This window comes from Vipera ursinii (assembly GCF_947247035.1).
Source record: "Vipera ursinii genome assembly, chromosome: 2".
NCBI lineage: Eukaryota > Metazoa > Chordata > Lepidosauria > Squamata > Viperidae > Vipera > Vipera ursinii.
Genome location: NC_139513.1, coordinates 15,172,237 through 15,184,933, shown reverse-complemented (window position 1 = coordinate 15,184,933; position 12,697 = coordinate 15,172,237). Strand labels below are relative to the sequence as shown.

At 42.6% G+C, this 12,697-nt stretch overlaps 1 protein-coding gene across 3 annotated transcripts in view; it reads right to left on the bottom strand.

The window, feature by feature from the left end:
• LOC310635350 (uncharacterized protein) overlaps window positions 1-12,697 on the bottom strand; it is an 80,374-nt gene that overhangs the window by 29,881 nt on the left and 37,796 nt on the right. For all 3 annotated transcript variants that reach the window (XM_083354193.1, XM_083354194.1, XM_083354195.1), the window contains exon 3: window positions 5,146-10,871. In XM_083354193.1, the coding sequence (XP_083210319.1) occupies window positions 8,351-10,090 (1,740 nt within the window). In that variant the 5' untranslated portion in view covers window positions 10,091-10,871 and the 3' untranslated portion in view covers window positions 5,146-8,350. Of the gene's footprint in view, window positions 10,872-12,697 lie in introns of those variants that run through there.

The window sequence follows — 12,697 nt, the reverse complement described above, 5'->3', positions numbered from 1 at the left end:
ACAGTCTACCTACCAATGTGAGCCAGTACAAAAACATTATAACTTGCCCTCTGAATTGTGTTAGTGAAATGAACAAATGTGCAATTCTTTGGTTTCTTCTAAATCCAGGATCATTCACTGTTTCTCTTTTACTTGTAGGCATTCTTTGGAAAACCTTAAAGAAAATTTCTTTAAAATGAAAATGATGAAACGGTATAATAAGTCATGTGTTGTTTTTCCTCTGAGGTTTATTTATCTATTTTTAACAACTGCTAAGGAGCAGATGACTTTACTATGTCCTGATATGTAAAAACTATAGAACTCTTTTTCATATGATCCTATGAGCTCAGAATGGCAAATGGCAAAACAATCCCGATACGTCGTGTAACGTCACGTGACATTGCGAGTTTGACATGTCTTCCCTAAAATATTTGAAAAGGATTCGGTTATTTGGAGAAGTAGCAGGTTTGAAGATAAATAGAGAAAAAGCAACAGTTAAAAACCTTACATCTAAGCAAAAAAGAACAATTGTCAGAAAAAATAGATTTTCAAATAGTTAGGAAAGTTAAATATTTGGGGATATACCTAACAGCAAGATGAGCAATGATAAAAGATAACTAAATAATATTACATAATAAAATAAAATTAGATCTATGGAAAAATGTACAACTATCAGTATTAGGAAGAATAGCTACTGTGAAAATGAATAGTTTACCAAAACTGCTCTTTTTGTTCCAAAAAGCACATATAAAAATAGAGAAGAAATTTTTTGATGATTTAAATACTTTGATTTTGAAATTTATTTTCCAAGGAAAAAAAACCAGAATTAAACTGAAAATGCTACAAGAATCCAAAGAAAATTGAGGATACGGATTACCAGGCTGAGTCTTATATTATCAAGCATGCGTCTTAATATAGCTAAAAGAATGGTTAACTCTCAGACATAAAAGACTGTTATATCTAGAAGGACATGATCCGCAACTAGGATGGTATGCATTTCTGTGGTATGAGAAGAATAAGATACCGTACATAGGTAAAGGTTCCCCCGCACATGCGTGCTAGTCGTTTCCAACTCTAGGGGCCGGTGCTCATCTCCGTTTCAAAGCTGAAGAGCCAGCGCTTGTCCGAGGACGTCTCCGTGGTCATGTGGCCGGCATGACAAGACGCCAAAGGCGCACGGAACACTGTTACCTTCCCACCGTAGTGGTCACTAATTTTCTACTTGCATTTTTACGTGCTTTCGAACTGCTAGGTTGGCAGAAGCTGGGACGAGTAACAGAAGCTCACTCTGTTACGCGGCACTCGGGATTTGACCCGCCAAACTGCTGACCATCTGATCGGCAAGCTCAGCATTCTAACCCACGGAGCCACCATGTCCCTTTTATAAGATACATATATACTTTCAAAATCATTATATAAAAAAATACACTACTTCTTGTGTGCGAAAAGCGAAAAGCTAAAATCTACTTGAGAATCCCAGGATGGCTTTCAACGATGGAAGCGTTTGTTCACCCGGAAAAAAAGGGCATATAAACATACTTTGGATACCGAAGGGAAATTAAAATCTAAATAAGAGAGGGGGAGGGGGGGAGGGGGGAGAGGAAGGGGGGGGAGGGAGAAGGGAGGGGGAGGGGGGATTTTTTTAAGGGAAAAATTGTATGTTAAAACTTTTCAATAAAAAAAAATCTAAATAAGAGCTTGTAGACTAGGGTACTGAATTATCATGGTGGCTTCAGTTGCAAATGTAGATGCGAAAACATATGGTTTTTATATAGAACAGACAATGCTTGATCAGATACTGTTGACCTCTGATAAAAAAATTGATTAAGAAACTATATAACTTTCTATTAAATTGAAAAATGGAGGATGAATGTGAAGGAAACAATGATACAGTGGGTAGAAAACTTTGGATGTAATATAGAATAAGAGAAATGGCAAAATCTTTGGGAAATAAATTATAAATTGACCATAGCAACTTCTTATAAAGAAAACTGATGTAAAATGTTCTACAGATGGCATTTACTACCTGCTAGATTAGCAATGGCAGAAAGTGAAGAAGAACTAAAGAGCCTCTTGTTGCGGGTGAAGAAGGAGAGTGCAAAACTTGGGTTGAAACTTAACATTAAGAAAACCAAGATCATGGCATCCGGCCCTCTCAATTCCTGGCAAATAGATGGGGAAGAAATGGAGGTAGTGACAGATTTTATTTTCCTGGGCTCCAAGATCACTGCAGATGGGGACTGTAGCCAAGAAATTAAAAGATGCTTGCTCCTGGGGAGGAAAGCCATGGCAAATCTAGACAGCACACTAAAAAGCAGAGACATCACCCTGTCAACAAAAGTGCATATAGTCAAGGCTATGGTCTTCCCAGTTGCAATGTATGGCAGTGAAAGTTCAACCATAAGAAAGGCTGAGCGCCAAAGAATTGAGGCCTTTGAACTCTGGTGCTGCAGAAGACTCCTGCGAGTCCCTTGGACTGCAAGGTGATCAAACCGGTCAGTCCTAGAGATCAACCCCGACTGCTCTTTAGAAGGCCAGATCCTGAAGCTAAAACTCAAATACTTTGGCCGCCTAATGAGAAGGAAGGACTCACTGGAGAAGAGCCTAATGCTGGGAAAGATTGAGGGAAATAGAAGAAGGGGACGACAGAGAATGAGGTGGCTGGATGGAGTCACTCAAGCAGTAGGCCTGAGCTTAAAGGGACTCCAGAAGATGGTAGAGGACAGGAAAGCCTGGAGGAACGTTGTCCATAGGGTCGCGATGGGTCGGACACGACTTCGCAGCTAACAACAACAACAACAGATTAGCAAAAATGTTTTCAAATATGTCCAGTAAATGTTGGAAATGTGATCAAACACCTGGTACATATTACCATATGTGGTGGCCTTGTGGTAAAGGAAAAATAACAATAATTGGGAAACATGTAGATTTTAAACCTGAACTCTTTATTATTAGGGATAAGACCAGAAAAATTTAATAAGCTAATGTATATTTAACATTGCATGTATTAACAGTAGCAGGGACTGTATTTGCTCAGCACTGGAAGAATGAAGAAACACCACTAGACAGAGATAATCAAGAAGATATTGGACTGTGCTGAAATGGACAGACTTACATTGAGGATCAAAGAGAAAGAAGATTCAGAATCTATTTTCAAAAATAGAAATTATTTCATCAATGTTGGAGAAAAGGGGTAGACACTAAGAATGTAACTTGTAACTTAAGCAAACAAATTGGACCAGACAACATGATGTTTATTAAACACTAATCAAATGTAATAACAGAAAATTAGTTTTAAAAAATTGTAAAAAAAAACAAAACAAAGAATAACACACTTGGAAGGGACCTTGGAGATCTTCTAGTCCACAGGTCGGCAACCTGCGGCTCCGGAGCCGCATGCGACTCTTTGAGCCGTCTCTTGCGGCTCCCAGCCGCCCGGTGCGCGCGCACCTCTTCCAACAGGCAGTGGTGCGCGCGCACCTCTCCAAATGGAGAGTGGCACCGCCCGTTTGGAGAGGTGCACGCGCACCTCCCCGAATGGGCGGAGGTGCGCGCGCACCTCCCCAAACCTTTGGAGAGGTGCGCGCGTACCTCCACGCGAATGCGCAGCGGTGCCGCTCTTTCAGGAAGCCCGCCGCGGCCCGTCTGTGAAGCTGCCGAAAGCGGCAGCTTAGCAGACGGGCCGCGGCAGCTTCCGCAAAGAGCGGCGCCCCTGCCCATTCTGAGAGGTGCGCGCGCACCTCTCCGAACGACCGGAGGTGCGCGCGTACCTCCGCGCGAATGGGCAGCGGTGCCGCTCTTTCAGGAAGCCCGCCGCGGCCCGTCTGTGAAGCTGCCGAAAGCGGCAGCTTAGCAGACGGGCCGCGGCAGCTTCCGCAAAGAGCGGCGCCCCTGCCCATTCCGAAAGCGGCAGCTTCCTGAAAGAGCGGCACCGCTGCCCGTTCGCGCGGAGGTACGCGCGCACCTCCCCAAAGGTTTGGGGAGGTGCGCGCGCAACTCCGGTCGTTCGGAGAGGTGCGCGCGCACCTCTCGGAATGGGCAGGGGCGCCGCTCTTTGAGGAAGCTGCCACGGCCCGTCTGCAAAGCTGCCGAAAGCGGCAGCTTTGCAGACGGGCCGTCGCCATCGGGCAACCGGGAACCGGTTCCATCTCATTTTTAAAAAAATGGCAGCCGCGTGCGTCCGCGCATGCGCAAAAAACCTTTTTACGCATGCGCGTGCATGGACACACGCACGCGGCTCCCTCTTTTTTTAATTTGTGATGGAACCGGTTCCCAGTGGCTCTTTTTCTTTTTTAGGTTGCCGACCCCTGTTCTAGTCCAACCCCCTGCTCAGGCGGGAGACCCTATTGCTATTGCTGAAAATGGCTGACCGGTCTCCTCTTAAAAACCTCCAGTGATGCAGCACTTACGACATCTGGAGAGGGAAGCCATTCACAAAGAATCAACCTTCGCTTGAAGGAGACTTTTTAAACATGCCCACCAGCAGAAAAACTGCAGCCCCCAATTTAACAGCCGACTGAAAAGTTGGGGAGGGAAGGAAAATGCAGCAGCAGCAGCTGACCTGCTTCAGTCTAGTTGCTTCTCTGCTTGGACGCCGTGGAGGAAACCAAACAGCCCCGCTCGCTCCCGGCTTCTCCTCCGACCTGCCCTCCGCTCAGCTTCCAGCTGCTGCTTCGACCCTGGGAAGAGGAAAAGATCCACTCTGCACACCATCTTCCTCCGATGAGTTACAAGGAAGAGGAAGTTCCTCGGCGCTTCCACTCTCCTCCCCTCCTTTTTTAGCAATATAGTACTCGATGGTTTTAACTCCTTTAAACTCAACCACACATGCCACCTACTGTATTGTCCGCTTTCTAGGCAGAGATGTTGCCTGTTTGACCGGTGATAGGTGGCGAAAAACACGCTTGTCTCGTCTCTGCCTGAGGCGTTTGCATGATTCCCCCCCCCCCGATTAAAAGCTATCAAGACGTTTCTGACTTCTAGCAACCGATCTTTGCAACAGAGCCCAGTGAAATGTGACACTAGTTACATCAGAAGATTAGCTATGTGCTGAGCTACAAATGTTCATGACGGTTTTACACAATTACACACTTAGCCTCACAATTGCCCCAGCGTTATTCAGGAATTTAAAAGAGCCAAAAGAAACTCCTGAGCCGAGGTTTCAGCAAGCAAACAACTTTTATTTTGATCAAAATAGAGTTGGGTGGCCAGATCTCTCTTCGTGGCTGGTAGAGAGATGAAGGCAACAGCCAGGAAAGATGTCTTCCACCTTTTATACCCCTTCAGAACAAAGAGATCTGGTCTTGGTAGTAGGAACGAAAAGGTACAGAAAAATAATTCCAAGATGATGACTCACACACAACAACCTAGGCTCCACCATAACTCCTTTTTCCCCTGCCCTCACCATGCTCTTTTCATGTAAGCAATCCCCTGTACCTAATGCATGAAACATTTGCTTTTATATAATTTCCCAATATAAAGCACCTACAAAGCTGCTTACAAATAAACAAAGATGATTACAAAGTATCACTACTAATATCAATATTACTAACATCAACCTTAAGCATAATAAAATCCCTTCAACACAATCAACTTTCCTAGGGGTGACTCTCAGTGGAGATCAAAAGCTCTCTACACCCGAAATCTTTATGACTTATTTAATGTGGCTCCCAAGGTTGTAGGACATAGCAGCAACATCAGGCCAGATGCTCCAGGACGGCCAACTTCGCTTCTGCTGGCCAGGATTGCATCCAAGAGCACCCAGCATACCATGCCTGAAGGAGGACCTCCTGTATCCGCTGAATGCTAAATGCCATGTACTTTTGTAAATTTACTTGCACAGCAGTCTCCGTTAGGTCACAGAGAGAAAACTATGTAGTAGGGCCTCGAAAATGGGGACTAAAAAAGACGGGGCAATTGTGAATGTATGATAGATGAAACATTTGTAATATTTTTGTAATACATTTTTAAAAAGAAAGCAAAAGGGAAGAATAGAATATCCCACCAAAGCACAAGGCCGACTGATTACCAGGCTAACATTTTTAGAGGGACTCTATGCAGTGCTGTTTGTAATGTACATCACGTAGGTTTTAGATGGGGATAGTGGCCATTTCAGCTATTGGATGTGAGCTCTGTTGCATGGAGGAATCTGGAATAAAAGAACTGCAAGGTATATTTTACTGATTCCCTTTTCATTGAGGAATTAAAGATGGCATGCAAAGAACTTCCTGTGTAGCGTGCTGTAATTTATGGCGTAAATGTCCTCCCCACTAGACAGCCTCCCTACCTCCCTACAATGTGATCCACTAGAAAAAAATTGTAACCTGTCCTCTGAATTGTTAGTGAAATGAACAAATGTACAATTCTTTGCTTTCTTCCAAATTCAGGATCATTCATCCATATACCTTAAATATCAGTTAATCACTACAAATATTGTTTCTCTTTACTTGTAGGCATTCCTTGGAAATCTTTAAAGAAAATTTGACTTTCTTTTAAATGAAAATGATGACATGGTATAGGTCATTTGTTGTTGTATTTCCTCTGAAGTTTATTTACCTATTTTTAAGAACTACTAAGGACCAGAAGACTTTACTATGTCTTGATATGTAAAAACCATAGAACTCTTTTTCATGTGATCCTATGAGCACAGATGAATGGATGGCTCTGCCCAAGTGGACCCAGATGACTTTGTGAGCTGAGCTCTTCCCAACAAGCTGCAACTGGGAGTACAGCCACTTCTCAGAAGCCGCCTGACCATGGATGGAAACTGCGGTGGGGTTGGAGAAGGCTGAAGGGGATGTGGATTCCAAAGATTTGGAGTTAAACAGACTCGATGCGTTATGAACTGGACTTTCTTAAGAAGATTGGGGAATGGACTTATTTTATTAAACTGGAAAACTATTTTGACTGAACGTTTTGGGTAAAATGGATCGACAACAGAGGTTTATAATTTTTGGGAATAAGACACAATTGTTGGGAAAGCTCAATCAAAATCTTAAGGAAAAGCTTTATTATTAAGAATCAAATGAATATGTTTGTTCCTGGATGGATCAGACAATGATTGGGCTGACTTACCGTAAATAACAAGCCATTGTAGGCAAATACAATAGATAGTTAAAAGAGGGCTTTGATGTTTACTGTTGGTGGTTCATGTGTTCAGCACTTTGCCTTTATACACAATACATAAGTGAAGGACAAATTGATTCTAACTAGAGGAAGAAATTCACAAATTTTTGGCCTGCTTTGCAAGGCTAGGAAACTAATATTGTTAAAATATGTTTATCAACATTCAACTGATTTATTATATGTAAATCCATTTTTGTCTTTTTTAATGCACATTTCTTTTTTTTAATGTTTTCCCCATCCTTGTTGTAATTTTTCTCCTTTTTCTTTTGAGTTTGTATTCTATCTTAATTTGCCTAATATTTTTTCTTTAAAAAGGCCCCTTACCAGAAGCAATTTCATGTAGCTGCTCTGTACCAATTATCTAAGATGCCTCTAAATATAGAATGATAGCATCATAGGGTTGGAAAGCACCTCAGGAGTTTTCAGGTCCAACCTTGGTGGAGCAGTGGGCTAATGCCTCCTTAAGTAACACCAGCTGCCTGCAATTAGTGCAGGTTCGAGTCCCACCAGGCTCAAGGTTGACTCAGCCTTCCATCCTTCCAAGGTAGGTAAAATGAGGACCCAGATTGTTGGGAGAAATAACCTTTTTAATAATACCGCTTGGGGGGGGGGGGGCGAAAGCCCTAATAAGCAGGCATATACATAGAATGAAGGCTATTGCTAAGCACACTGATTTGTGCTTTAGATTGTAAGCCACCCTGAATCTTCGGAGAAGGGCGGGATATAAATGGGATTAAAAAAAAACAAACCACTGCACAAGGCAGGAGCCTTACATAACCCCAGTCAAATGACTGGCTGGTCTATTCTGGAAAACTTCCAGTGATGGAGCATCCACAATGCCAGGAGGCCAGCTATTCCATTGATCAACTGCACTCACTGACAGAAAATTTCTCCTTACTTCTAAATTGGATCCTTCCAGCCACGAACTTCTTGTTCTGCTTTCTGTTGTCCTAGACCATGGGTAGGCAACCTCGGCTCCTTTATTACTAATGGATTTCAAATCCCAGAGTTCAACTCATGGAGTTGAAGTCCATGAGTCATAAAAGAGCCGAGGTTGCCTACCCGTCCTAGAGAATAAGTTGATCTCCTCTTCGTGACAGCCCCTCAAATAGTGGAAGACAGCCATCAGGCCACCCCCAATCCTTCTCTTCCATGGCCTAGAGACATACCTAGCTCTCTCAACTGATTGTGTGTGATGTTTTACCAGGCTGGAATTATCATTGAAACGTTTCCCACAATCAGGACATTAAAAGGCTTTCTCTCCTGTGTGAAACCTCTGGTGTTTTACCAGGTGGGAATTCTGATTGAAACATTTCCCACAATCAGGACATTCAAAGGGTTTCTCTCCTGTGTGAGTCCTCTGGTGTATTACCAGGTTGGAATTGCGGATGAAACGTTTCCCACATTCAGGACATTCAAAGGGTTTCTTTCCTGTATGAATCCTCTGGTGTCTCACCAGGCTGGAATTGTGACTGAAACTTTTCCCACATTGAGGACAATCAAAGGGTTTCTCTCCTGTGTGAGTCCTCTGGTGAATCACAAGGCTCGAATTCCTACTGAAACATTTCCCACAATCAGGACATTCAAAGGGTTTCTCTCCTGTGTGAGTCCACTGGTGTTTCACAAGGTTGGAATTCTCACTGAAACTTTTCCCACAATCAAGACATTCAAAGGGTTTCTCTCCTGTGTGAGTCCTCTGGTGTGTCACCAGGTTGGAATTGCGACTGAAACTTTTCCCACATTCAGGACATTCAAAGGGTTTCTCTCCTGTGTGAGTCCACTGGTGTTTCACAAGGATGGAATTCTCACTGAAACTTTTCCCACAGTCAGGACATTCAAAGGGTTTTTCTCCTGTGTGAGTCCTCTGGTGTGTCACAAGCTTGGAATTCTGACTGAAACTTTTCCCACAGATAGGACATTCAAAGGGTTTCTCTCCTGTGTGAGTCCACTGGTGTTTCAGAAGGCTCGAATTCTTACTAAAACATCTCCCACAGATAGCACATTCAAAGGGTTTCTCTCCTGTTTGAAACCTCTGGTGTTTTACCAGGTGGGAATTCTGATTGAAACATTTCCCACAATCAGGACATTCAAAGGGTTTCTCTCCTGTGTGAGTCCTCTGGTGTATCACCAGGTAGGAATTGCGGGTGAAACGTTTCCCACATTCAGGACATTCAAAGGGTTTCTTTCCTGTATGAATCCTCTGGTGTCTCACCAGGCTGGAATTGTGACTGAAACTTTTCCCACATTGAGGACAATCAAAGGGTTTCTCTCCTGTGTGAGTCCTCTGGTGAATCACAAGGCTCGAATTCTTACTGAAACATTTCCCACAATCAGGACATTCAAAGGGTTTCTCTCTTGTGTGAGTCCACTGGTGTTTCACAAGGATGGAATTCTCATTGAAACTTTTCCCACAGTCAGGACATTCAAAGGGTTTTTCTCCTGTGTGAGTCCTCTGGTGTGTCACCAGGTGGGAATTCTGACTGAAACTTTTCCCACAGATAGGACATTCAAAGGGTTTCTCTCCTGTGTGAGTCCACTGGTGTTTCACAAGGCTCGAATTCTCACTGAAACTTTTCCCACAATCAGGACATTCAAAGGGTTTTTCTCCTGTGTGAGTCTTCTGGTGTACCACTAGGTGGGAATTCTGACTGAAACTTTTCCCACAATCAGGACATTCAAAGGGTTTCTCTCCTGTGTGAGTTCTCTGGTGTATCACAAGGTTGGAATTCTGACTGAAACTTTTCCCACAGATAGGACATTCAAAGGGTTTCTCTCCTGTGTGAGTTCTCTGGTGTGCCACCAGGTTGGAATTCTTACTAAAACATCTCCCACAGATAGCACATTCAAAGGGTTTCTCTCCTGTGTGAGTTCTCTGGTGTATCATCAATTTGGAATTCTTAGTAAAACATTTCCCACAATCAGGACATTCAAAGGGTTTCTCTCCTGTGTGAGTTCTCTGGTGTATCATCAATTTGGAATTCAACATTTCCCACAATCAGGACATTCAAAGGGTTTTTCTCCTGTGTGAGTCCTCTGGTGTGTCACAAGGTTGGAATTCTGACTGAAACTTTTCCCACAGATAGCACATTCAAAGGGTTTCTCTCCTGTGTGAGTTCTCTGGTGTATCATCAATTTGGAATTCTTAGTAAAACATTTCCCACAATCAGGACATTCAAAGGGTTTCTCTCCTGTGTGAGTTCTCTGGTGTATCATCAATTTGGAATTCTTAGTAAAACATTTCCCACAATCAGGACATTCAAAGGGTTTTTCTCCTGTGTGGCTCCTCGTGTAAATAATCAGTTGTGATTTGCAATGTGTGCTTTTCCAACCACAGACACAAGTACGAAGGTTTTCCACAGCTGAAATTCTTGAGGAAGTCAAAAATATGGACAATCCCTTGTTTAGTGGTGCTTTCATTCAATCTGATTTCTTCCTCACAGGGCGACGCCTGCATGACTCTCTGCTCTACGTGAGTTTCCTAGTCACCTTTTCCTCCACTGATTTCGATATTTCCCTCTTTTACTGAATGAAAAATAATCTCCCTTGACTTTTCATGTAAGGTATCCTTGAGTTCTGAATAATCTACTTATTCCAGTTTGAAATCTTTCTTGCTTTTCTTTCTTTTTTTCTAAGAGCTGCTGGAGGAGAATTGTGTACTTTTCTGAAGGAAATGAGAAATATTTAGATTTCTGGCTCGATTTGCTTTCCTTTTCATTGTTGCTGCTTATTCTTAGCTGTCCAGAGTGCTCTTCTTCCCATCCTCTTTTCTATAAGATTTAAAGAAAAGTGTAACTTTAATTTTTATAAAATGGTGAGAGGTGTGAAAAAGAAAAAAAGTATACATTACAATGAAAAATCAAACATGCCACAATGATAGAATAATCTTTTACATTGTTTATGATTCATCTGATACATGGAATATTACCGACATCCATGTTAAAATATCCAATCAATCAAATTCAGTTGCTGATTTGGATAAAATTTCTTGATGACTTCGGTCAATCACAAATTGACCGAAGTAATACAAAGGGTTATCATCAAATACATCTGGAAGTGATGGAGATAGATTATGTAATTCCAGATATATGCATACAGAGAGAAATACAGATACACAATCCTACAAAAGTATATATGAAGAAAATCCATGTCTTTCAAGCCTGGAAAAATGTCACAAAATAGTGACGGCTTTACTGATGGATAACAGAATAACAGAGTTGTAAGGGACCTTGAAGGAAGAATTTTAATGATGGAAAAAAGATGTTGATAATAGCAATATATGCACCAAACAATAAACAAGAAATATTTTTTATCAAAAATGACACAGGAAAATATTGGAAATGGAATTTCAAAATATTTGTTTAGGAGGTTTTAACGCAATTGTGAATGAAAAATTAGATTACGGGGGGGGGCGGAGCCAACTGTCAGAGCGGGCGGCTGTGTGAACGGAGCTCTCTCCTCGCACAACCTCTCACCCAGTGTTCGCGGGGGCTTTTCGGAGCTTCAGGAGGTCCTGTAGGGACATCCGAAGTTGCAGGCAGCCCGGAGAACCTTCATGAGCGGCAGTTCGTGTTGAAGATCCGGAGAAAGTCTGATGCGAGCGAACCGGGGAGAAGGAGGCCAGTAATGGCCGACATGAAGATCTGACAGAGGGACGGAGCTAGCACGTAAGCAGCGGGACAACGGTAGAGCGGAGCTGACGGAGAGTGTATCCGAATATTAAATAGGAAGCGCTTGTGAAAGAGGTACTGGTTCGAAGTGGGAGCCTCACGGAGAGGGAATAAGCGGTGATAGAAGTCTTGAGGGAGGCGTTTGGCAAAAACAGCAAGGGAAAGAAAGCCGAAGACTATATGACTGTATTCTAGCTGGAAAAAAGCTACAACAAGTCAAAGTCTGAGCTTTGGAGCCTTAGAGACTGAACTCTGGATTGTCGGGCGTGGAAAGCGATCAGCTTGGTCTAGTCTGGTCTATCCTGGTAAATTTTGAATTTGTGAACTTTTGAAACTTTTGAAATTCTACTCTACTTGTCACGGGCGGCCATTTGATATAGCAATTTAGTAACTGGAGGTTTGTTTAGTGGGACACCTACTGGTCTTTGACAGCAGAGGAAGACGGAAAAGGTGCCAATTTCTGCGCCGGAAACGGGGGGGGGGGGGAAGAAGAAGAACGTGACTTTGATTATATTCATACTATAGAATTTTATTATATAAATTGCTTAGTTGGTAATAAGTATCTGGTGGTAACTGTTTTATATATCTTTTGTCATAGAGTTAAAAGGTTTATATAAGACTCAGGGTATTATACATTGATAAAACGCTGTTAAAATTGGGGAAACATGACAAGTATCTCGGGAGCAACTAAGCCTAGCGCTGGCAAAAAGGCAGCAGCACAGGGACAGGGGATGGCCTCAAGTCCCTCCAATCAGAAATCTATAGAGGATATGCTGCAAAGGGAAAGATCTAACTCGAATTCCTTTAAAGATTTACATGCCCTTTTGCAAAACCTACACGAGGCAATGGCCAAAAACCACGAGGAGATGAAGAGAGAAATAGGCCAAATAAGAAACGACACTGGTGAATTAAAGGGGAAAATCCAA